Raw genomic sequence first — 25,359 nt, 5'->3', positions numbered from 1 at the left:
CTGTTCTGCATACTTTGCCTATCAAAAGGATTTCTGTGAATTTCTGTGAATCCTTCCAGCAACCAAACATGTAAGCTAATTAATGTGTGTAATTGGCATAAAAATGTAAAAGGAGTAAAATTTATTAATTGAAGCATGAAAAATAAAACCTCTGTAATGAACTATTACAGGATCCAGGTATCTTCCTGGTAAAAATAAATTTTTCAACTTCTCCAAAGGTTTTGGTTCTTCTGAGTCAACCAGTCTCTCTGATAATTATTCGCTACAGAACACAACTGTTCAGAAGAAATCTCACGCAAGCCACATGTCATTTTAAATTTCTAGTAGCCACATTAAAAAAGAGTAAAAAGAAACAGGTGAATTCAATTTTAATAATACATTTTACTTAACCTGAATGTGTCAGAGCGTTATCTTTTCGACACGCATTCATAATGAATGACTGATGAGATAGTTCGCATCCTTTTTCCACACTAGACCTTTGGGGTCCAGGGTGTGTTTTCACACCCACAGAACATCAGCTGAGAGCGGCCTCATTTGCGAGCTGAACCGCAGCGCACGGCCACCATCCCAGGCCATGCAGGGCGAGAGGCAACACCTGGATCTACTTATTCACAACTCCAGGCAACAAGAAGCTCTGTCCTTTCAGAAAACAGTGGCAGGGCTTCCGCGCTGCTGCCGTCACATTGGTCCGTTTCTCTCTGCCAAGTGACCACACGTCCACTCTTAACTTCCCCCCACCCCGTTTCTGTTCTAAAGCCATCAGGCCCTCAAACGTTTCTCCCATTTCACTCTTGCCCGACAGCGCAGGCCAGTCTCTGCTTCCACAGGGTTCCTCTGATGTCTCTTCTTGGGGAAAAAGATGTCATAGGCGTGCCCTTCAGTGCCATTTGGTGCAGATGCATCCATTCATTAATTTACAATTAAAGGACTACATTTTCAGCGGGGTGGGAATTAGGGAGACAGGGAAGGGATTAGAAAGCACAAGCGGTAACTACAATATTGCTACAGGGATATGAAAGACAGTTTAGGGAATATAATCAATTACGTTGTAAAGATTTTGCAGGGGGTCAGATGGGCACCTGTCTTATTAGGGAGACCACTTCGTGGACAGTGTAGATGCCTGACCACTGCGCTGTACACCTGAAGCTGAAGCTGAACAATAATGAATGTCAACTATAATTTAATACATAGATGGTCACGGGATGTGGAGTACAGCATAGGGAATAGAGTCAATGGAATTGTAATAGGTATATACGATGCCAGAGGGGCAACAGATGGGGGCACGGGGGTTATCACTTTGTGAGGGGTGAAATGTCTATTACATTGTTTTGTACACCTGAAATAAAAAAATGAAAGTAAAAAAAGGCTACATTTTCAAACATTATAGCATTCGCTGAAAGTGGGTTATTTATGAATAATACCAGTTCCTACCACACTGACCCAGTGCTGTGTGGATTTCACGCTATTCCAGGAAAGCCCTGTGGTATATCAATGCCAACTGAGATTTCTCTGCCTCAAGTTGAGAATCACCAACTGATAAGGGTAATTAAATTTCAAACATTTACCAATTACTATGAAATGAAACAACTTGCTTTTTGGCCACAGATTTGCTTGTGGTGATCTTCATCCAAGTTTGAGAAGTACGTTCTCATAACTTACGTATTTGGACCTAATTTACAACTTTTCCTTCACAGATGGACGTGTGCTATCTGGTGAGTTCCTAGCATTGGCTGTGAGAGCTGACAGGTGCCCAGCAATAGCTGTTTTCTCCATGTACCACTCGTGCGGCACGTATGGCACTAAAGCCACGGCACACTCACCACGGACTCTCTCCACGGTGAATCAGATACAGTAAATCTTGAATATTTGCTAAATGTCTTTTCAAATTCATAATCTTTGAAAGGTTCCCCTCCTGTACAAATATTCTGAATTTATTAAGGCTCATGCAATGGTTTAAATACTTCCTCATTCATTGTATCTGAAATTCACAAAGACGAGAACATACACTAAGAACCTTCCCACAAGTGCTACACTTGCAAAGTCTCTCTGCAATTATCACCTGATTCACGTGAAGGTAGAACACTGGCTGCAGGCCTCTCTACCAAGCGGTTGTGTTTATCAGGCTAAATACAAAACAGAACTACAGAAAAACTAGAAAGGGGCAGCAGGCTTCCAAAAACATTTATGAAGAGAAACCATTATACAAACAGGTATTAATGCATATTTCGATCCAGAATGAGTCTCCTCTTAATAATTAATCCATTTGAATAATCAGTATTGTAATATTACAGAGGTAACCAGAAAATTCGATATAATTCAAATGTAATATCGCAGTGTAGACTGAAATCTAAATTCTACTATTCCCTGTATTTTGCTTAAAAGTAGTTAAGACATGTAAATGAAAGAGTAGCAAATTGATTACTTTCATTATTACAAAAACAAAGGGGGAAAAGACGTATGTGTTCCTCCCAGTGACTGGACACTTGTCCTCCTTCGAGATGAGTCTGGACTATGTGGAGGGGGCAGGAAGGAGGAGGCGTAACATCTGATCACAGCAAACACTTCCTGAACATCTACACACTGAACTCAGTTTTCTGAAACCACAGTGCCCCTCAGTGCGGCTCTCAGCAGCCTTTGCCAGGAGTGCTTCTCCCCCGGTTCTCTATCCCCAGCGCCCACTCACCCCATGTCCAGTACCACTCCTGCAGTGCCGGCTCCTGGACGGCCTCGGGGAGCACCTTCTGCACTGCACTGTGGTCAGGCCACGGGGTCGCTCCCCCAGCAGACTGCGAGCTGTCCTACCAGGGCCTTTCCTAGGCCCAGAACACGGCCATGCGTCGGTACATAGAAGCTACTCAACAATTTTTAAGAAACTATCCTATTTGGAGTCGTGCAAATACCTTCAAAGTTACACTCTCTAGAAAATAACTTTCTTATTTCGTAAGTATTAGGGGCTATTTTAATTGCGTTAGTTCTTTCTACCCTTCAAAGAATGAAAAAGAAAATCAGGGGTGAAAAACAAATCGATGGCATTATATGAATAATACATATGATTCAGTTATTATTTTCCTAAGACATTTTACAACAATCGAAACTCTGGTCAGTCACATCTTAGCTGAGTAAGTATCATAAATAAAACGCTAACCCCGCTGTAATACGGGGACACACACTATTACTTCCCATCTCTATTTGGTGGGTACCCCTGACGTGCAACCTCCACACACACGGAAGACGCCTCCTAGGGAAGCAGACTTACCCTGACGTCAGTGGCGTCTCCGTGCCTGATGATACTGGCCCACGTGGCCGGCTCGCTGTTGCTTTCAAAATAATGAAAGACCTTTAGCACGCGTTCCATCGCTCCAGGGGAACGTTCCACACTGGCACCCAGGTGAGTCTTGGTACTTGAATTCGGTGTGTGATTCAAGTTTGGGTCGAGGTAAGCAGCTGCCATTATTTTGCTAGATGCTAGGTACCTGTCATATTCTGTAAGACAAACAAAATAATTTTCACAGTACAATATTTGAAATCGGGTTAAAATGTGATGTTGATACCTACAGTAACAAGATTGTTTTATATTCTCTCCCTCTGACACGTTACACACAGAAGGTGAGCGTGAGGAGAGCTGGGACCTAATCCCACAAAATAATCAGTGTTTCCCGCCACCGCCCCCACACCCAGAGCTGTGCCTGATTTGCGGTGGCATAAAAAATATTAAAAGGCCAAGGGTTCTATTTCAGCTCTGTCAAAAAAATCAGTTATCTACAAACAATGTAACTTAGCTTTCCCCTTTCCTTTAATCACAAGCTTTAAACTTGTGGGAAGATCTCATAGAAAAACGAAGTATACTAATTTTACTGTATACTTTTAAAAACTTCTACGTGAGATGCAAGTTCTTTGTTCACACAATAGAAATGTAGTAAGTGGTCATTACATATACTAGGCATTCGTGATGAAAAACTATAGCTCAAACAAGGTTCTCTGCTTAGTCACTTTGCAGGAGAGGCAGACACGTCACAACAGAAAACAAAATAAAACCAAAAAGCATCAACAACTGCATTTTTAAAGAGCAACAGGAGGACTTCCATTTGAATCTGAGGGAATCGCTTGGGCAAGACTAGAACTCCCACTGAGAGAAGCCAGCAAAGCCAGACTCAAACACAACGCCAGCAAGGTTTGGGGTCCCAGGCATTCGGAGGCAACCAAGACAACAGGTGACAGCGTCCTTTTCCTGAAGGGTATTTGCCAGTTCTGTGCCTCTAAGAGCCTGAAGATCCAAGAGAAAGCCACTCGTGAGAGAGAAACCGCACAGCTTTTGGCAGTGAGGGACCAAATCATGTGTGTAAGGGGCCCAGGATTCCGGTGAGAAGGACGGGGTGAAGAACTGAGTCCCCCTCTCTGCTGGTTGTCCCCTTGAGACAGTCACCAGTCCTGAAAGCCAGCCCAGAGGGAGCTAAGGGGAAGACAGGTAAAGCCGATTACACCCTTCTAACTTCCGACACCATAAAGACCTGACAACACAGTAAACAAAATCGATCTAATGGACACAGAAAACACTACACCCAATAGCAATTCATCTTTGCAGGTGAAATTCTTACTAAATAGGCACACAAAATATTTACTAAAATTGACCTCATGCTGGGTGAAAGAGAAGGATTCATAAATATCAAAGGACTAAAATTATTCAGAGTATGTTCTGTGTCTAGCATTAAACTGGACAACAAAAAGATAACTAGAAAACCCCCCAATTGTCTGGAAATTAAGCAACATATTTCAAGTACTCATTAGCCAAAAAGGAGCTCAAAGTATTTTGAACTGAATGATACAATAAAAAGAAGTATGAAAACTGGATGGATGCAGATAGAATTGTGCTTAGATTAAAATCTATACTTTTAAATGCATATTTCAGAAATGGAGATTGGAAATCAATGACCTGAGTATTAACATCTAACAGTACAATTTAGAAGCTGAACACACTGAGCATATTTCTCTGATAAGAATAATGCAACTGAAATTATACGATAGACCTCTCACGAGGCTAATCAAGGGGGGAAGGGTAAAACTAGTAACATCGAGGGTGAAGGAGAACAGATAAGAGATTAACAAGTAATAAGAGGTAATAATAGAACATTAATATATTAATAAGAAAATATTATGAACAACTTTATGCCAATGAATCTGAAAATTTAGATGCACGCACAATTCCTTGCAAAGTACCCCCTACCAAAACTGAAACAAGAAATATAAAATCTAAATAGACCTATTCTACTAAAAATAGTTCATCTGTACTTAAAATTCCCACAAAGGAATATTTGTATTCTTATAACAATTTAAGGACGAAATAATATTAATCTTATGGATATTCTTCCAGAGAGTAGGGAACATTTCCCAGCTTGTGTTGAAACCATCAAAACAGTGATACAAAAACCTAACGAGGACACTATGAGAAAGGGTACAAACCAGTATTTCTTATAAAAACAGGTACAGTAAAAACTATGTATAGTGTCAGGTGGGTACTAGGCATATCGGGGGATCTCTTCATAAATTATATAAATGCCTAACCACTATGCTGTCCACCTGAAACTAACATAAAGTAATAATGAATGTCAAGTATAATTTTAAAAAATATAGTCACAGAATGTAAAGTACAGTATAGGGAATAGAGTCAATGGAATGGTAATAGCTACGCATGTACAGTGTCAGAGGGTAGTAGACTTGTTGGGGTTATCGCTTCACGAGGGGTGTAACTGTCTCATCATTATGCTGCTTTGTACACCTGAAACTAATAATAAATAAACATATAATTTAAAAAATAATAAAATAACAGATACAAAAATCTATACAAAATATTAGCAAATTTTATTAGTAACATTTAAAAATTATATGTTATGACCAAGAGGAGTTTATTCAAGAAATGCACAGGCAGCTAAATATTCAAAAAGCAGTCAATGTTTCCAGCAGCTTTACTCAGAATCGCCAAAGCCTGGAAGCCACCAAGATGTCCTTCAGGAGGTGACAGACAGACAGACTGTGGTCCATCCAGACAACGGAACATTATTCAGCGCTAAAAAGAAATGAGCTGTGAAGCCATGGAAAGACACGGAGGACCCTTAAATGAATGTTATCAAGTAAAAGAAGCCCGTCTGAGAAGGCTGCACACTGCGTGCTGGTAACTCTAGGACATTCTGCAAAAGGCAAAACCAGAGGCAGTAAACATTTCAGTGGATGCAAAGGCTGGGGGGTCGGGGTGTTGGGGAAGGATGAGCAGGTGGGAGCACAGAGGGCTCTTAGGGCAGTGAAACTGCTCTGCTCTGTACGATCCCATGATGGATACACACCTTTATCCATTTGTCCAAACCCATAGAATGAGTGAACCGTAAGGTCACCTATGGACTTGAGGTGACAGCCACGTGTCAGTGTGGGTCCATCAGTTGTAACAAAGGTACCACTCTGGTGGACATCGGGGGGCTGTGCACGCGCGGAGCAGGGGCCAATGGGGACCCTCTGTACCCTCCCCTCCAACTGTGTCGTGAACCAGGAACTGCTTAAAAAACATAAAATCTTAAATTTAAAACAAGCTATCAATGTAATCCACCATATTTTCAGAAAGGAGAAGAATCATAGCTACCTCAATATGTACAGAAAAAGCATCTTACAGAGTTTATCAACCATCCATGGGGAAAAAAAATTGTTACCAAAGTAGAAACGGAATAAATTTCCTTAATCTGATGAGCAGTGTCTACATTAAAATTAGAACTGGTGGAAAAGCAGCCTCACCCATCCCACAGGCCCTAAGACCGGGAGTAAGTCCCGGATGCCCCCAGCAGCTCTACGTGTAGTTGGCACTGTTCTGGAAGTCTGAGCCAGATGCCAGGGGCAAAGGGAAGTAAAAAGAGGGTTAGGAAGGAAGACATAAAACTATCAGCATCCGCAGACTCCACCATTACGTACGAAGGACATCTATAAGAATCTGTCGATAAACTATTAGAATTAATCAATGAATTTAGCGGTCTGCTGGATCATGGAACAAGAGCCCCTATGGCTCTGCCGGCGCCGCGACCTCGGTAAGGAAGGAAGACTAAAGAGAGTACAGTGGCAACTCTTCCTGAAAAGAAACCGCGCGCCTCCCGAGTGGGCAGGACTGAAACACGCACGGTGAAACATCACTAATTACTCAGTACTGAGGCAGCAAGGCAGAAGCCACCCCAAACCACGACCCAACCCGAGCTACCTCCGGGGCCCAAACCGAGGGCAAACCCCTCATACGTGCTCAGAAAGCAGCCGCAGCGGCTTGGAAGATAAACCATTGTGGTACCAGTGAAGCACTTTCCCCGATAGAATGTGATTTTGTTGCACAGTTTAGTGCTTTCATCTGCTTTCAAAATCCTACTTGTGCTATGATTCTCCAACTGACCACATGTTCACCATCAAGTCTTTCTTGACCTTTCGAGGTAGTTCTGCATCTGATTCTGTTAGCAACACCCACCTCCTCCGTTGGTGGCATGCGTGTCTGTCTGCTTGTTGGCCTGGAGGAGGCTGAGAGCTGGCTTCTGGGTCACCTCTCGGCAGTGACACCAGCACGGGTTGGTGAGTGAGTCTGAGGATGGTCTCCACTGCGGATGAGAAGCCCAGAGCTGCTGTCTGCTACACTCACTCCTCTTTCTCCAAACAATGAACAGAATTCTCTGCGCTGTTGCTGCGGTTCTGTATGTGTTTTTGACCCATGGCTAAAGCTGTGCAGTTGGGGCTGCCAATTCCATCTCCAACTGGTCAAAGCCCTTCAGCTTCCTACCCACCGAGGAGAGGTCAGAGGTTGGCTCTCTCAGGGCTTGGCTATAATTGTAGCTTTTCTCTCAGCTGTGGCCAGTTGTATCTTTTGTAACTTTTTGAGATTAACCAAACTTGGGAGTCTCATACTTGTACACATTACAGAGTATCTTTTTCAACAAAGTATCAAAGAAGAGGAAATGAAAATTTTAAAAACTGAAACAACCAGTTTTCCCGAGGCTTAGACCCATACTCCTCAAACTGCCAGTGGTGAAGGACCAGTTTGTTTTATTTTCCAACCTGTCATAGACCAATACTTTTGTAAAACACAATAAAAAGGAATTTCTAGAGAAGTGAAATTTAAAAATAAAAGACATACAAAAGCCAAGCACAAAACTTCTATCGTCAGAATCAATAAACATAAAATTACTGTCAGGTTGCTGTAAAGGTTCTAGATGCGTCCACCAAATTCTGCTCTTACTTTGCCCTAGGCTGGAAGCAGTTCCAGCTGCACCCCCGCCTGCTACCACACTGCGAGGCCCAACTTCTCAGCCCGGCCGCGGCAGGAAACAGGGGTTGCAAGTGCTTATGGAAACGCAACGCAGAGGTCTCCCGTTAGTTCAGAGGAAACATCTCAAGGGTTCTTGGCGCCCGACTTTTTCTTCTCTTGCAAGAAGCAGGGCAGCCCCAAGTCAGGGTGTGAGGAAACAAGGTGCTGACAACCCTGGAGCTCACTCAGGGGCTCAGCTCCCAATCTGACATAAATGCTCCATAAAACAGCACACGAGACCACGGGAGAGAAATGAAGGACCGTAATGTGCGTCTTGGTCCAGAGTTCCCGAGTTTATATTCACTGACACAGAGAGCCCACCGAGAGAGCACCCTCAGGCCTGAAATACGCTGGTCCTTTAAGAAAACGCGAGGTACTTGCCAGAATATGAGAGAAGCAAAGACTGTAAATTACTACAGTTATTTTTTTTTTTTAAATCTAGGCAAACAAGTCTGAAGAGTTTTTAATAATTTGGGAATAATCCTAGTTTAAGTAAATCCTTAAACTAGGCTGGCGTAAAAGTTTTCCTCTCCCTGATTTCATTCTTTGACACAAGATTTCAGTTTATTTGCTCATAAAACATCTAACCTGAATATCCTACATTTTCTATACTGATTTTGCTAGACAGAGAAGCTAACGTTAAATTACTTAGATGTTCAATATTATAAGATCAAAGTGCGGCCACTTGTATTTTCCAAAAGTAGCTGTAACGGTATCTCCCATTCCCTCTGCTCTTCCACCAGTGTGACCCTGACACCCTCCTTTCAAGGGGCCGAGTCTGCATCCCTCCCCCTTGACCCTGGGTGGGCTTCTAACGTCCTCAGCTAGATCGTAAACGGTGAAACCAGAAGAGAGAAAGGAAAGGCACCCCAGGTTCCCTGGGTCCTCTTGGGCTCTCATGGAAGCCAGCCGCCATGCTACAAGGAGGCCGAGGAGCCCCAGAAGAGCTGAGCTTCCCGAGGCCAGCATGGCCATCCGAGCCATCTTGTGCAGACAGAGCCACACAGGATGTGACACAGCCACCTTGAAAGTGGACCCTCTGGCTCCCAATTGTGCTACAACCACCTGGAGAGATGCGCTGCCCCAGCTGAGCCCTGTCCAGGTTACGGATCTGAACAAAACAATGAATTCTCGTCATTTTAAGCCACTGTGTTGGGATGGCTTGTTAGCAGTAGATAAAGCATGTCCTCGACTAACGTAAGCATAGCTGGTTCTCACTTTGTGCGAGAGCGTGGGACCTCCACGTGACTTCCCAGAAGTAACGTGAACAGCACATGCTGTCTCCGTCACCCCACTGGACCCTGAAGATACAGACAGCACCTCTTCAATGCCTCCTGATATTCCAGGAGGACTCGGCTCCACAAGCTCCAAAGCTTCTGTGCTCTCCCGTCACATCTGACCCAAGGGAGTTAGTGCGCCTTCTTCCCAAATGGCCTTGGTACCTTCTGAAGTTGGCATTCTTCCAACCTTGACTCCGCGACCCACTGTGATGGGCTCCAGGCCGCTCTGTCCTGCATCTCAGAGCCCTGGGCTTAGAGACAGGCAAGCACTAGCCATCCCTCCATCGCTTTTAACTGTTTCATGTCTGTGCCCCCTTGAAGTCACTTCCCAAATAGAAGGAGGTTTGAAAACTGAGTCTAGCCCCCTGTGACATTTAGAGACAGGAGAGAGACGTTGGAACTACCGGAGGAAACCAGCGGCAGCCAATAGATCAGGAGGCAAACCGGGAGTGAGCGCTTAGAAACAAAGGCAGAAAATGTTTCCAGAAGACAGATGTGTCGTCTGGACACTACCTGGTCAAAAGCAGACTCTCAGCATTGGGCAGGTTAGGAGATCCTGGTGACCCCGAGACAGTGGTTTCAGTGCACTGTGGTGGGGACGGGGGTCCCGAGTGGGTAAAGAAGGCAGTGCAGGAAGCAGAAGGAACGCCCAGCACTTTGCTGCAAAGGGGAGCAAAGCCCGGAGGCCACTGAGGGGCAGCAGGAGCTTCCAGCTGACCTGCTGGCCGGCACACGGAGGCCACACAACAGTCGCTGGAAGCCAGGTCAGGCGATTCTGCAGATGTTCACTGAGGACATGACGACAGTTTTACTCACAGACAGCACATGTCTAGCCTCTATGAAATAAGACAAAACTGAGTCAAGTATTATAAGGTGAAAAACAAAAACACAAACAAAAAGCCTTTTACTGAACACTGACAATACGTCAGGTACCAGCGGATTTGTTATACATGCTATCTCATTTAATTTCATCCTGATACAAATCCTAGGAAGTAAACATGAATCCCAATATACGGGAGAGAAAACCTGAGACTCAAAAATGAGAGAGTAACAGGGTCCCGATTACCCCCTGCCCCAGTAAACAATTAGAAAACGGCATGAAACAGCTGGGGGGGGGGGGAATCAGCAGCCATTCTTCCGCTTGGGCAACTGGGTGAGAAGTGATGCCATTCGCTAAATAAGAGACACAAGAGGGAAAGGAGGGGGCAGGAAGCAGGATGAATTCAGTTTGGGGAACAGGCCGACATGCCTGAGCTCGCGCCAGAATGAAGGGAGCTTCAGTATTTGGGAGCCTTCGATCCAGAAACCGTTATCCTTTGGTTCCAGAAAATGCTCTTGTGGTGTTTCTTTGATGCCTTTATCCTGTTTCTCTCTCTGCCGCTCTCATTATTGGGATGCGGGACCTTATGCGTCATCACCTTCACTTCTTTCTTTTCTCCTCCATTTGTCTTTCCCGTCCACCTTCTGAGAAGTTTCTTCCCCATTACTTCCAAATGCTTCCCACACGGAGTTGATCTCTGCTCTCTTAATTGTCTTGTTCTCGAATGCACTTTTAAAGAATTCTGTGGGGCCTTCACAGAGGCCGTCTCCTGAGCTCTCTGGAGATCCGACACTGACATTAAATGTTTCACCTCGTTCTCTTAGCTTCCTTCTGTTTGCTGTTTCATCTTTGTGGCCTGTGAACCGTTTTCTCTGTACATCTCTCGGTTTTGGTCTCACGTTTTGAAAGCAGAGGGTGCCTTTAAACAAAGGGTTGTCTGCCAAGGAACCCGTGCAGGACGGTGGCAGGACGAGCCCTGCGCTGAGAAGCAGCCAATCAGCTTGAGACCCGAATGTCAGACTCTCCTTTCCTCGTAGACCAGTCTCCTCAGGAGAGAACGTTTCCATGTCCTGCCAGGCCGAGTAAAAGCCGCCACAGGATTCCGGGGACTGTGGAGCGAGAAAGCCTGCTCCACATCACTCGACCCCCAATCTTGAGAACAAGAACACATCAGCATTCTCGTACTAGCTTTTACTAGAAATGTCCATCGTGACGTTTTTTAAAGCTATATAAGCAGACAACCCACGTGGGGAAAATAACTTATTATTATACAATAGCATTTCAACTGTGATGGCTCTGAAGACTCGCTGGTTAGTGCGTCCCTCAGAATACTGAGATGGAATTAACTGCCGCGAGCAGATTACTGACTTACTCTGGGCAAGACCCCTGGAGACCAAAGCAGCTAACACTTCACCGCAATCACAAACACAAACATTTACAAGAACGAGCCCAATATGGGATTTGATCCTGTAACTGCAGAAGGCTGGACATGACACAGCAGAGGCGAGTCTCAGAGCCGGCTTCACAGACAGTGACATCTGAGCAGGGTCTTGATTAAGGTCTACATGTCGCCCAGTAATGCTAAGAACTGTGCCTGCCACAACCACATGACTCTTAAGTTACTATAGAAGTAACAACACCTCCCCTGTGAGTTGAGATAATAAATGTGAAGACCCTTGACACAAAGTCGCCTGCAGGAGACGATGACAGTTGTGAAGGAAGGCCAAGGAAGGGAGCACCGAGTACGACTGTTCTCCAAACGGAGAGCCTGCCAGACCCGCACATTTCACTGAAAGCACCACCCTAGCCCTAAAAAGCACCTTGCCAGTGACAAGTCACAGCATCAGGAATCCTTGTCCAAGAAGGGAACAGAGCACCATTCTTGCTATGATAATATCCGCTATATTTGAAACGTATTATTAAATCCAATAACAAATTAAGTGCAAGTGTTTCTTTAGAGTTTTCTCCTATACCTTGCCCTATAAAAGAAAAATATGGAGTTTCCAAAACTGAAACTGCGCCGCCAGTATACCATTCCATCATGAACTCACTTAAAAGTTAAAACAAGACTATTCAACAATCTGGGATGCTTACCTTCTCAATGAGTCTGTCAACTCTACAGAACAGTACGGATTTTACAGTGAAAACAATTAATGCCTGATATTCTAGTGGTACTTCATTTCTTTAAAAAGGGGCGGGGGGGGTAATAAAACAGACCTTGGGGAGATACAATATGTGGACGTCACTCTAGTTAACAAGGTCCTGGTTTTTTCCTTGGAGGTTTTTTTTCCCCGTAAGAGTTTATTTGAGCCAAACTGATGACATATGCTGGGGAGCAGGATCTCAAGTGCTCCCTCCTTAGTGTTTTTAATAAGACAGACTACACATGTCTTTCAATATAACATTTTCTGGCCAATGTAAATATAAGGAAAATTTATATTTACATCTTCCAAACTCAATATGTAATTTTAAACCAAAGTATGTGTGGAGAGGCCTCAAGTTAAATCAAATAAGAACTGTAAGACCTCCAAATCATCCCCCGAGTTTGAAAAGCCGAGTGTCAGAAAACTGGGGAACACTCTCCTGCAAAGTGCTACAGAAGTCTTTCTTCCAGAAGGACCCGGAAGCCTCTAACGGCACCAGCCCAAGAAATACAGAGCATAAACAATGGGAGCGCAAACAGGGTCCAGTGTGCAATGTTTGCACCCTAAACATCTCCCACTGACAGGACTGCATGAGACCACCCTGGCTGGAGAGCCACACCAGGGGACTGAGCACCTCTGGGACTTCTTCCCGGAACAATGGGCTACCCCTCCGCCCCCATCCTCTGCTCCAACCCCTCTCAGCTTCTTCCCTTCCTCAACTTTCCTCAAGCCTCAGTTTTCCTCACTTCGTAATTCTAGGGAACTACCTTCTTTTTTTATTATAAGTTTCTGTCTGCATTTTCCCAGCAAACTTACCTAATGCTGTACCACTTTACTGTACATGTAACATTTAGTGAAGAGCATGCATTTTCCATATAAACAATTGTTAACCATACAGTCTGGTAATCAAGACACAATAGTTGAGCGTTTTAAATCTTACATTTTGGATTCTATTTACAGTCTTTTCACTGGGTTTTCAGGGAACTGGTTTAATGTTTTGTGTTGGTGTACATAATTTTCCCTTTGTAAAATAGAACACACACTAAATGGGAGATGCAGCTCTCATAAACGTTAATAGTTCTGTACTGAAGTCTAATTTGTAAAATGCACAGACCTCAAGTGCACAGTTCGATTGCTTTGTACACACACAGGTATGTGGGTCCCGATCCTCTGCCCACCCAGACCAGCCATGGGACATTTCCATGGCTGCTTTCTCTCGTGTCCATTTCCAATTAATAACACCCACCAAATGGAGCCACTCCTCCCATTACTGTCACTACAGGTAAGTGTTTCTTAAGCTTTATGTAAATTAACCACAGAAATGGAAACATACGGGAAACTTCCCAATCTGTCACGTTGCCATGAAAACCTGGAAACAAGATTATAACAACAACAAAATTACAGACTGATATCCCTCATGAAAATAGACAAAAAAACAAACTTTATATGCAAAATACTGCATATTAAATCTAGCAAGGTATAAACAGGATAACACAGCATGATTAAGTGGGATTTATCTTGAGAATGCAAGGTTGGTTTAACAATCGAAACATAATTCAGCACATAAAAAATAAAACAGAAAGAATCATGATCAATTCAATATACAGAAAAAGCATTTGACAAAATACAATACCCTCTCATGATTTTAAAAAACCTCCAAGAAAATTAGGAATTAAAAGGAAAGTTTTTTTTCCATTTGATAAAGGATACCTACAAACACAGAGACAAAACTCGATATGCACCATGTTTAACTTTCTCCCTGAGGTCGGGACAAGACAAGGACGCCCTCGCTCCACTTCAGTAATGAACGCCATCATGAAGGCCCTCGTCGAGGCAAAAGGCAGGACAAATAAATGAAAACCATAAAGACTGGAGAGGAAAACAGTCTGCATTTGCAGACACATGATTAGAAACTTCTTTGGAATTTTCTATTTGCGCATATAAACCACCAGAACTAATCAGTGAGTACACGGGAAGGACGCAAGGTCATCGATCTCTACATACTAGGCCAAGAATTGGGAAATTAAACTGAAAACCCAAAAACTATCCATTGCAATACATAAAAAACAAACAAACAAACAAACCATGAAGGCCTCCACCCTCAGATCTACGACACCCTGCGAGGAGAAGTTAAAGCAGATGACGATACCTGGGTACACACACCCCAAGTCTCAATACTGCGCCACCAAAACAGAAGAGAACAAGAAACTAATTAACTCCACAAACTACTGTAACTGGTAAAACTTCCCATCCATAAGCCCGCAAATTCAACTGAATACTGTGAACAGCTGGCAAAAAAATTTCACCAACATCTATAAGAATAAGAACACAGAAAATGAACCAAAGCCACATGTGCCACAAAACAAACTAAACGTTTGATCCTCTTTTTAATCAAAGAAAAAAGTTACTACCATTGGTTTCTTTTCAACACCAAACTCCTATAAAATACTTAAAATATGACTTATTTTACATAACTTTTCAGGAAAAAAGGTATAAAAATACAAATGTGTAGAACTTAAAGATGTTAAATATCCACATAAATATAAAATTATGTGAGCTGCATCAATAACTTTATAAAATTTACACTAATATTACTCAAATGCAAAATTAAAATATTGTGATAGATAATTGTTCTAAAGTTAGAGTTTTCTCTTAACTGAAAACTGATCAAGTTATGAAATACAGAAAACGGTAAATTCCTTACAGTTTGAACAATCACAGATGAATCTGAGTTCAAAGATATGCAAACACTCGTTGAAAAAATCAGTGTCACTAACCGTTCAAGTATGAGAAAGGACGCTACTCACACAAACCTCCATGGCCCTTCTTACCAGCCTCCAATGACTTGAACCCGTGCTGTTCCAAGCAGACAAGACGACTCAGTTCCCCAATCCATTCCCTGTTCACCACGGGAGTCTAACGTGTCCGAGGCCCGGGGGGGACGCACCATGAGCAGGACCACAGGCTCCTGTGTCCTCGCTGCGCATGTCGCTGTGGGGAGCCAACCATCCAGACCAGCAAACTACGCAGAAAACAAAGCCCAAGAGATGGGGAGGACGGTGACAGAGAGAGGATGGTCCACGTTACACAGGGTGGTCCAGGAGGGCACATCTAGGGTCCCCCTATAATTCACTGTCTAACTGGGGACTTGGAGGGGTTGGAGCCCAAGAGCTGGATGGAAGCCTGGGACAAAAGGCAGAAGCTGGGCCACTCAGTGCCCCGACCTCACTGAGAAGGTCACGTAATGAGCAGAAACCACATGTCCACCTAAAAGCTCTAGACACACATGAAGAGAATCCTGGAGAGAAGCAGCAGCCTCTTCCCCAGACATAACGATGGCACGAGGAAGAACCTGAAAGACAAAGAAACCTTAATACTATTATTTTTGTGGGTGACGGCCCTGATGCTCTAATATTCAAAACAGGGACAAAAAGGGGGTTCATGCGTCCTTCTGGCTAAGACGCCAGGAGCAGAGGCGGACCCTTCCCGAGAACACAGGCCGCTGCCCCCTCACCTTTGCTCAAACACCGCGTGCTGCCGACCTTTATCTCTTGCCTACTCACCCCCCCCCCCCCGCCCCGTTCTCCATTCCACCTTGGCAGGGGCAGATACCTGCTGCTTTCCTGTACTTGATTGATCATAGGGTTCTCAAGAATTTTTTTCACTTTCCCATTCCTGAATCCCGAGAAAAGTTGGTCAGGAAATCGGGAAAATCGGCTCCTTGAACCCAGGTGATTGGTAGTATCAGCCGTCACTTTGTGGAAAAGATTCATCATGGAGAACAGAAAACAGTTTATATCTCGGGATTCGGGAACAGGAAAGCAAAAGAAATTCCTGAGAACGGGCGGGAATTCCCACCTGGAAACCTTAATTTATCATACGCTCGCTTCCTCCCCTTACCTGCTCCATGCTGGCGATACAAACACATCACAGGAACACCTACCAACAAGGAACTTCGCACAATGGGAAAAGTTTAACAAAGGAGAGGGGCTCTGAGAGAAAACCAAGGAATCCAGCTGGCACGACTGGGGGCTCGCAGGGACTGGAGGGCAGCAGAGGGGCAAGAGGAAGAAGAGCATCACCACCTGAAGACGGTCCAGGGGCTGAGATGGCACTTACGGCGAAATGGCAGTGAGGGACGGGGCACACGGGTGTGCAAAGCCACGTGGTGGCTGAGGGGAACGCGTGGAGACGGTGCACAGGGACCAGACAAAAAGACCTGGGACCGAGCCCCAGGAGCAAGCCCAGCCTGCTGACTCCTCGCCAGACACCTTAGTGCAACTCCAGCTGCAACCAGTGGGCCTGAGCACTCCACGGGCCTCGGTGCCTTTGTAGGCAGAACTCTCACAGCACGGAGCACCCTCCCCACCTCCTCCTCTAGAAAAGAGCCCCAGACCCCACCAATTCACGTGTTTTTCACCCCCAAGTCACTGACTGCTGATAACCGGTCAGAGCACACGGATTCAAACAGCAGTAAGATGTGACGCTGGCCCACAGGAAGCCCACACTGAAGAACGCGAGGCAGCGGAGTGGGCCTGAGCCAGGCCTGTGGGGAAGCTGAGGCAGAGGTGCCAGGGCGCAGCCTGCGTGCAGAGGACAGAGGAGGAGGGCGGCCATGTCCTGGAGCGGGATCCTGAACGTTTCACGCAGAAGGAGCTCCACAAGTATAAGGGGCCCGTAGCAGCGGAACCAAGCAGGGTCCTTTCAGCAAAGTGGCCGCATGTAGTGCTGTGCGGCAGGAGCCTGAGACAGATGGGGTGGGAGAGAGACGACAGTCTCTTCTAACACCACCCGGCATCCGGGTGGGCAGAGGGTGGACTGCACTCAGCTTGGCATGCCCTGAGGGCCTACTATGTGCCAGGCACCATGAGTTGTCCCCTGGCTGTGTACTCATAAAACGTAGTCACCGTTCTGGAAAGCATTTAATACCTTTTGCTGTAAATTCGTAGGCATCCGATATTCATATCAGTGTAATCATAAAGACCTTTATATGCTTACAAACCAATACATTTTTAATCTGTCTGCCCCACGAGTCAATTAGCTCCTCAAGCTGTCAGACCGGATGGTCAGGATCCCACAGGAGCAGGGAGGACCAGGGACGTAATTCCCAGGGGAGCCATCAGATGTGGGAGCCTGGCCCAGGCCCATCTGTTAGGACTGGAGTGTAGCACGTGTGTTGCTACCAGAGGAAACTCAAAAGCCAAGTCACTCCTCACCCTGAGCTGTTTTGAAGGCGTGCGGATGCGCTAACCCTACATGGAACTGATTCACTCGTTAAGGTAATATCCATTTGTGCCAATTGCTTGCCAAGCAGAAGAACCTGACCTAATCCATCTGGCAAAGAAGGCAGAAATGAAACAAGTACAACACCTAATGACCAATCGCCGCAGACGCTGGGCAGGACCCAGAGAAGGCGCAGGGAGGGACATCAGAGAGAAACTGCTTCAGGATGAGAGGGATGATAGCTCATTTAAGCTGAGACCTAACAGGTAACAGGAGTCAGCCAGGCAGAGCAGGAGAGAAGACGGTCACAGGACGAGGCCACTGCAGGTGCACAAGGCCTGAGAGGACAGGGCTTCGCCGTTCACGGCATTGACCAGTTCAAACCACTGCCTGATGAGCACGAGGCCACCGGATGCGGGACGGAGGGCGGGGATGCCTGGAGGCCGTGCTCAGGTCCTGCGCTTTCACCCGATTCTAATGGGGGGCCACTGGGCAGTTCTAAGAAGAGTAACAGCAGATTTACATTTTCACAGAATCACTCTGGTAGTTGTCTAGAGCAGGGGTGTCCAAACTGCGGCCCGCGGGCCAACTGCGATCCTCAATCCATTGTTAATTGGCCTGCAGCAAATTGCAAAAATGTATTTAGTTTACTTAAATAAACCAGGTGAGGCAATACGTACTTCACCTTGAGTGAGTGGCCTGGCTGTTTGTGTATTTTACCGCATATGGCCCTTGGTAAAAAATGTTGAAAAAAGTTTGGACACCCCTGGTCTAGAGGATGGATGGATACGTGAGGGAACAGGGAGACCAACAGGAAGCTATTCCCATGGTCCTGCGAGAGCTGAGTCACAGACCAGAGACACACTGTGCAGACAGAACCATCAGGATGAAAAGGCAGATTCACTGTTCACGGAAGGAGGTGTCGGACAGGCATCCTGCGTCTGTGCCATGAACAACTGAGTACATGTGGGTCCAATGTTTTTATTAAGACGGAGGGTTTGCGGAGCGAAAGATGTCAGGGCAACAATGAAGAGGCTTATGGGATCTCGGGCAGGGAAGTGTCAGATGCTCGTGAAAAATACAAATATAGACATCAAGAGGCAGTTGATCACGGGCATCTTGAGACAGAAGAGAAGCCGGGCTGTACACAGAGCTATTGGGATGGATGGATGGACGGACGGATGGACGGATGGACGGAGTCATGACTTCAAACCACAGAATCCAGAATCACATAAATGAACTAGTAATAGTACATTCCATCTCAATCTACTACTGAAAGATAATATTAGGTTGGTGCAAAAGTAATTGCGGTTTATGCAATTTTTTTTTTTTTAACCTTTTAAACCACAATTTCTTTTGCACCAACCTAATAGAAAAAAAACCAACAAACACACTTGTTCCTAACACCCAAATCTCCGACATCTCTAATCCTCCCCAGACTTTCAAAAGGATGAAACAAGTCATGCGCACACTGGTATAATCCAAGAACTCTCCAGGCAGGCCTTTCTGCATTTCATCCTGGACCACACTCAGCACTGGAACATCGCATTTACTTCAATACTCGGAATTAAAACCGTCTGTAAGCCTAGCAAATTAAGATACAGTTGAACACATGTTATAACAAAGTCCTTCTAAACATGTTAAGATATAATCTTCCACGTATGGGATCTAAGGTGCACTCTTTCCACCAAATTTAACAGGACAATAAACTTTATTACAGAAAAGACCCCAGAGGTTTTAAGGATACCTTAAAGATTTCGGTTCAAAGTATAAATATAGGTCTTTCTCATTATTTTCAGCCTGTTCTAATAAGTACTTTACATGCCTCCTTAAATTGGGACACTGCTGTTTTTTGAGGTTAATGGGACTGATGAAATCACAGGTGAGGTTTAGAATGTCTAACTGCAGGCAGAGATGTGTGTCTTCTTTGGATCCGGGCTTTTCTACTTTGTCTTCATCTAACAGGAGTTCCTTCCACACTTGACAGCAACCAATTCGGCCACTTTGTACACACCGACATGGTTATCCTTCTCACATAACAAAAATTACCCGGAATAAAACCTACGGCTTCCTGCCTCCCTGCCCTGATGCGCGAGCAAGCCGAGATGGCGGAGGGGAAGAGCGCTGAGACGCCGTGAACGGGCTCACTGTGGGGGCAGCGTGCTCGGCCCCAAGAAGGGGCCTCAGTGTTGTCAGAAGCTGCTCCTAAACGACCCAAAAGCAAGGCCCTTCATCTGAGGAGACGGCCCGCTCCAGCCTTACAGACGAGGCTGATTCTGGCTGACGCTGTCCCACCTTTTCCTGCTTCTACACACGTGGGCTCTGCCATCTTGCCCAACCCGTTCCACGTTCATCCAAACGACATTTCAGCTAAAAACACCTCCACTCAGCAAACACAATGGGAACATAACTTGCTTGGGTCAATTGCTTTGGGACGGGCAAAACCACTCCAGTCTCTTCCCCAGTTTCTATTTCTAAAGTTACTCGGAATTTTTACAGACCTGGCAGCTGATTCTTTCATACCCCACTGCCACTGGGGTCACCGGTCTTGGATCCAGCCGAGGCTCTGGGGGCGAGGGCAGAGCCTAACAGTTCCAGCGAAGGATCAGTACTGACACATAGCTCCCAGGATGGAGGTGGCACGAGGAAAGTACCAAAATTTCCCCCAAGTCCAGAACTCTGCCTCTGAGAACTCCTTACTGTTTATGCCAATTATTCCAGTCCGTCCTGAGGCTACAAACCCAATTTAAAAAGTTCCCAAACCCCTATGTGGAATCAAAAGAACAATAAACAAACAAACAAAACAGAAACAGACTCGTAGATACAGAGAACAAATTGAGGGTTGCCAGATGGGAGGGGGGTTGGGGGGCTGGGTAAAAAAGGTGAAGGGATTAAGAAGCACAAATTGGCAGTTACAAAATAGTCACGGGGACGTAAAGTACAGCACAGGGAATATAGTCAATAGTGTAATAACCGTGTAAGGTGCCAGGCGGGTACTAGACTAATTGGGGGGGAATCACTTCATAAATTATATGAATGTCTTACCACTATGCTGTACACCTGAAATTAATATATAAAATATTGAATGTCAACTGTAATTAAAATTTTGAAAAAGAATTAAATGCTCTATCATCCAAAACATAAAAAAAAAAATTTTTTTAATAATAAAACTGGTCACATAAAAGGAAAAACAAAAATTTCCCAAACCCAAGCCCCTTTGAAATTCAAGAGTTTGAATTAACTCAGCAAAACCTTTACTCTAAAAATCTAATTATTTAACAAAGTGACAGGTGCTTCGTCCCGGCAGCGTCATACTAAAAGCATCCTCATATCACGTTTTAGAAATGCTTAAAAGCCGAGAAGAGAATTAATGGATAAATACATGAAAACCAATTTAACGGTGACACTCAGTTGGCTGCCACCCCATCAGTATCCTGTGGTCCCCCTGAGATACCGCAGCCCTGTGCCAGCCCTTTGCCCCGTGCAGGCTCCTCCTCCTAAGAGTACTTCCTACGTGGAGTACCATGATATTTGAACAGCGTATTTCAAAATGATAATAAATATTTTATTAAGTTCTTCATTAAGGACTTCATCTTCCAGCTTAAATATTCACTACAGTGTAAGCAAAGCAGCTACACACTTTGGTCTTATTCATACATAAATTATATGGCATTTTTAACTTCCACACATGCTCTCCAAATACCGTCCTGAATATTATAATGACAAGCCTACACTTTACATTCACCAAATGAAAACCCTAACAACATGAAGTGGAAAGTTGTTCATTTACAGTACTGCTGACACTTCACGACAAGCCCAACTTACAATAATACGGAGTTCCAAGCTAAATATAGTCTTTACAGTCGGTAAAGGAAACCAAGTTTTGAAATAAGAAAACCCATGTTCCTCTTTTTTGCTACAGTCCTATTTAAGTTAAAGCTGGTCTCTTTATTCTTTAAAAACGTCCACATCACAGAATGGATATGGACGTCTTGATTAAAACACAAAATAAAACAAAACTTTAAGAGACATAGGACAGAGCATAAAAAAGGTAGTTTACTCACTTAAGATGCATTTCCAACCAATTTTATTCACGATTTGAAAAGCCATCTAATTGGTTTTAGGCAAAAGTTGCAAACCCGTACCACATCAATCTTCATTCTGCCTTAATTTAACTGTAAATCTACTTGAAATAAATTCTGAAAACCTCTTATCCAACTTCTTAGTACAAAAGCATGAATTGAAGCAAAATTGAAACGGAACAGATCTGTCCATTCTTTATACCTTTGGCCCAACACATTGGAAATGGACTACAGCCGCTCTTCTCCATGCAGACGGCCCCGGCTGCTTTCCGGGCCTCTCGGCCCTCCAGTTCCAACAACATCAACTCAGTGCTATAAAGCCCAGGCGCGGCGTCCGCACTCCGGGCCCCAGGCCATGGCTCCAACACGGTTTGTTTCCGACCACAAGCGAGACCCAGCTGCCCCCGGGCTTCTTTTTTCAGAGCCTGAAGCAAAATCCGGGAGGTGTCCCTTCTGCAAGATTCCGCAGCCCCGTGGAATGCCTCTCAGTTACACAATCTTCTCCTGCTTCCGCAATCTGAAACACAGACCGTCCTGGCCAGATGAAGCCACTGAACAGAATGAAACCAACCAGTAATGTGACCCGCGGGCCTGTGTTCCTCGATTCATTCAGGGAAGGAGGGGACAGCGGGAGGAGAGGAGGCCAGCACCTCATTAATATGCTAATCTCACCCTTCTGTTCAATTCATTGGCAAACTTCTGTTTACAAAACGGACAGGGATTCCGAAATCAAGTTAGCTGCCAATCAGGTCTGACCCAGATCGTGTCTGTAGACGCCGCCTCAAACCATTTTTGTTTTTAAAGTCATGCCTTTGGCATTTTTCCAGCCTAACTGACCTTACGGTTAAAAAGATTACCTTGACAAAATAAGAATCGCTTTAAAAAAAAAAAAAAAATCCTCATCAACAGTAAAATCAAGTCTGTAAAAAGCATGTCCATAGCAACACAAACATTTCTGAGGTCAAATTTTTTCCAGATTATCTAGAAAACACACAGAAACAAGAACTTGAGGTTGCCAAATGTTTGTACAGTTAACTTGAAGGAATACTGACAGATCCAACATGCCTGATCGCCTTTCTTAGCTTCAGATTATGTAAGTGAGAAACAGACTCACACTGAAGGAGCAGGACAGAAAACAATCTGTACTAGCAATGTTTTAAAATGTAAAGTTACTTACTTTTCCATCAAACTGCGAGACAGTCACGGTCATCTCAAAAATTCAGCTATCTGAACACATTCCACTTTAGCACTAAGACAACAAGTAACGCGGCCCTGAAACCCTTGTCGTCTGAGTAGATGTAATACAGTCAATCGCTACAAATATATGGGTCATTCTGTTCGCAGTCAATCTCACACACTAATAAAATGTCAAGTGCTTTATTTAACTGTGAACGTGACTGAGGCATTATGAATTCACGAATGTCTGAAAACAAGAGCTGAACAAAGGCTAAGAACAAGAGGCATATCTGTGTCCAGGGACGCCCCAGGACAGTGTTTCAGTTCTAACACGCTGCTCTTGCTGATGGCTTTGTTTCCAGCTCCTAATAGCAGCCAGAGCTCAAGTGACCTCTTCTGTGCCCCAGTGAAAACACATCATTCATCAGTGTGAACTCTGACCCCAGGGAAGAAAAAGGGCTCCAGAAAAACCCACAGGCAAGCAAGCTAGAAAAAGAACAGAAGAAACATGCAGATAGGTCAATTCGAATGCATAAAAAATAGCCCCAGCTCCACCATTACCAAGAGCCCAGAACATAAAGGCCTCCTGGCATCACAGGAAGAACGGAAGTGAGTCTGATAACTGACTCAGACCCCTGACAATGGCTGGGGGTTGAATCTGAACCATCAACTGACAGGCTGAACAAACAACCCAAGCAAACTGTGTATCTCCCTTAGAACTTATGACTCTCGAAAGTTAAAAGTAAAACCTACCTCCACTCGTCAGTCGCCTCCGGTATCCTACACACTAAATACAGATTACATGCAATTTTTCTATCTTCTAAGCAAGATCAGAGCTACCACATCTTTTAAAGGAAGAGGCACAGTGTCACTGCACCCACCCGTTAGCCAAGAAGCCAGGGGTCGTCACACACACACCCCATGTCAGAAAAAAGGGACATGAGCAAGACTGAACAGACGCCACAGCACCAGCTGCGCAGAAAAGAGAGCGGCTGGTGCAAGCAAACAGGGGTGGAAGCTGGCGGTAAGGCAGGCAGGGAGGAGGGGACCAGGGGCAGACTCGGAGCTTCGGACGTGGAGAGTGAGTGTACAGAGGAAGGGAGAGGAGAAGCCAAGCTTCTGGCTGAAGTAAGCAGTGAATGGCAGCTTTCTCTTGCAGCCCGGCCAAGCTTTGGTGACAGCCCAATACCACCTCCTACTGTACAACGTCCTGAGTGGACAGGGCAACGGCAAGGTAAAGAAGCATAGCCTCCTCCCAGCCCGAAGCAGAGCCCGATGGGAGCAGCAGCCGTGGGGAGGTTCGGAACCAGCCCCGACACGGAGAAGAAAGAGCAGACGGTATGAGAGAGGAGGTGCCCAGCTCGCAACAAAAAGAGCAGTCACACCAGCCACGGTGCCAGATGCTTCCATATGTGACACAAGACGGTTAGTACTGACAGTCCCAACAAAGCACTGTCTTCCCCTTTTTTCACAGGAGACAAACCTGAGGCTCAGAAAGGTCCAGCAACTTGCCTAAAAGCCAAAGAGCCGACCAGGTGAGAGAGTGCTGGGCAGTTTGGCGGCGTCAGTACTCCTGTTTAATTCCTGCTAAATAGTAAGAACAACTTATGCTTTTAAAGTCCCAATCCAGTGACATCCTGGCAAGAACCGGGATAGCCTATAGTTAATGGCAACATAAGTGAAAAAAGTAAGCAGTCTGTTTCTGCTGATTTATGAATTCTATATACTAGTTTATAAAGGCCATCGCTCACTGTGATTTTCAAAACAAACTCTTTGTAGTGTCAGAAGAGTTAAAAGCAACTCTAAGTCCCACTTCACAAGTAAAGTCTTCGTTGAGAGCCTTTTCTTTACCAGAAAGATCTCACTATCTGCTCAGACCCAAACCTTAGTCATCACTGACTCTCTGTGTCTCTTACCACAAAGCAGCTCATTGGCAAAACCCTTCATCCTCACCTTCAAGAAACCACTGACCCTTGAACAACGCAGCGGTTTGGGGTGCAAATCCCCACACAGTCAAAAATCCCTATGTAACTTCTGACTCCCCCAAAGCTCCAGTGCAGTCGTCCCTCAGTTGCCTCAGAGATTGGTCCCAGGACCACCCCCCACCCACAGACACCAAAGCCAATGGACGCTCAAGTCCCTTATATAGATGGCCTAGAACGACGCATACAGTTGGCCCTTCGCATTTGAGGTTGGTTCAGTCCTCAGATGTGAAACCTGGGGATACGGGGGGCTGACTGTATAGCTATTGAAAAAACTCCGCCTGTAAGTGGACCCATGCAGTTCAAACCCATGCCCAAGGATCCGCTGTGCCTCCAAA

The 25,359-nt window shown here is 45.0% G+C and overlaps 1 protein-coding gene across 20 annotated transcripts in view; it reads right to left on the bottom strand.

Annotated features, from left to right (window-relative positions):
- Positions 1–25,359, bottom strand: part of PTK2 (protein tyrosine kinase 2) — a 169,376-nt gene that overhangs the window by 116,938 nt on the left and 27,079 nt on the right. For 15 of the 20 annotated variants that reach the window (XM_074316377.2, XM_074316379.2, XM_074316376.2 and 12 more), the window contains one exon: positions 3,257–3,483. In XM_074316377.2, the coding sequence (XP_074172478.1) occupies positions 3,257–3,451 (195 nt within the window). In that variant the 5' untranslated portion in view covers positions 3,452–3,483. Of the gene's footprint in view, positions 1–3,256; positions 3,484–22,065; positions 22,417–25,359 lie in introns of those variants that run through there. The other 5 variants (XM_019724478.3, XM_074316389.2, XM_019724487.3 and 2 more) reach the window with 4 other exon arrangements.

The sequence above is a fragment of the Rhinolophus sinicus genome, chromosome 6, assembly GCF_057876585.1.
Source record: "Rhinolophus sinicus isolate RSI-liver-muscle chromosome 6, RSI-T2T, whole genome shotgun sequence".
Classification (NCBI taxonomy): domain Eukaryota; kingdom Metazoa; phylum Chordata; class Mammalia; order Chiroptera; family Rhinolophidae; genus Rhinolophus; species Rhinolophus sinicus.
The sequence above is the reverse complement of the archived record's forward strand: the minus strand, read 5'-3'. Positions and strand labels throughout refer to the sequence as shown.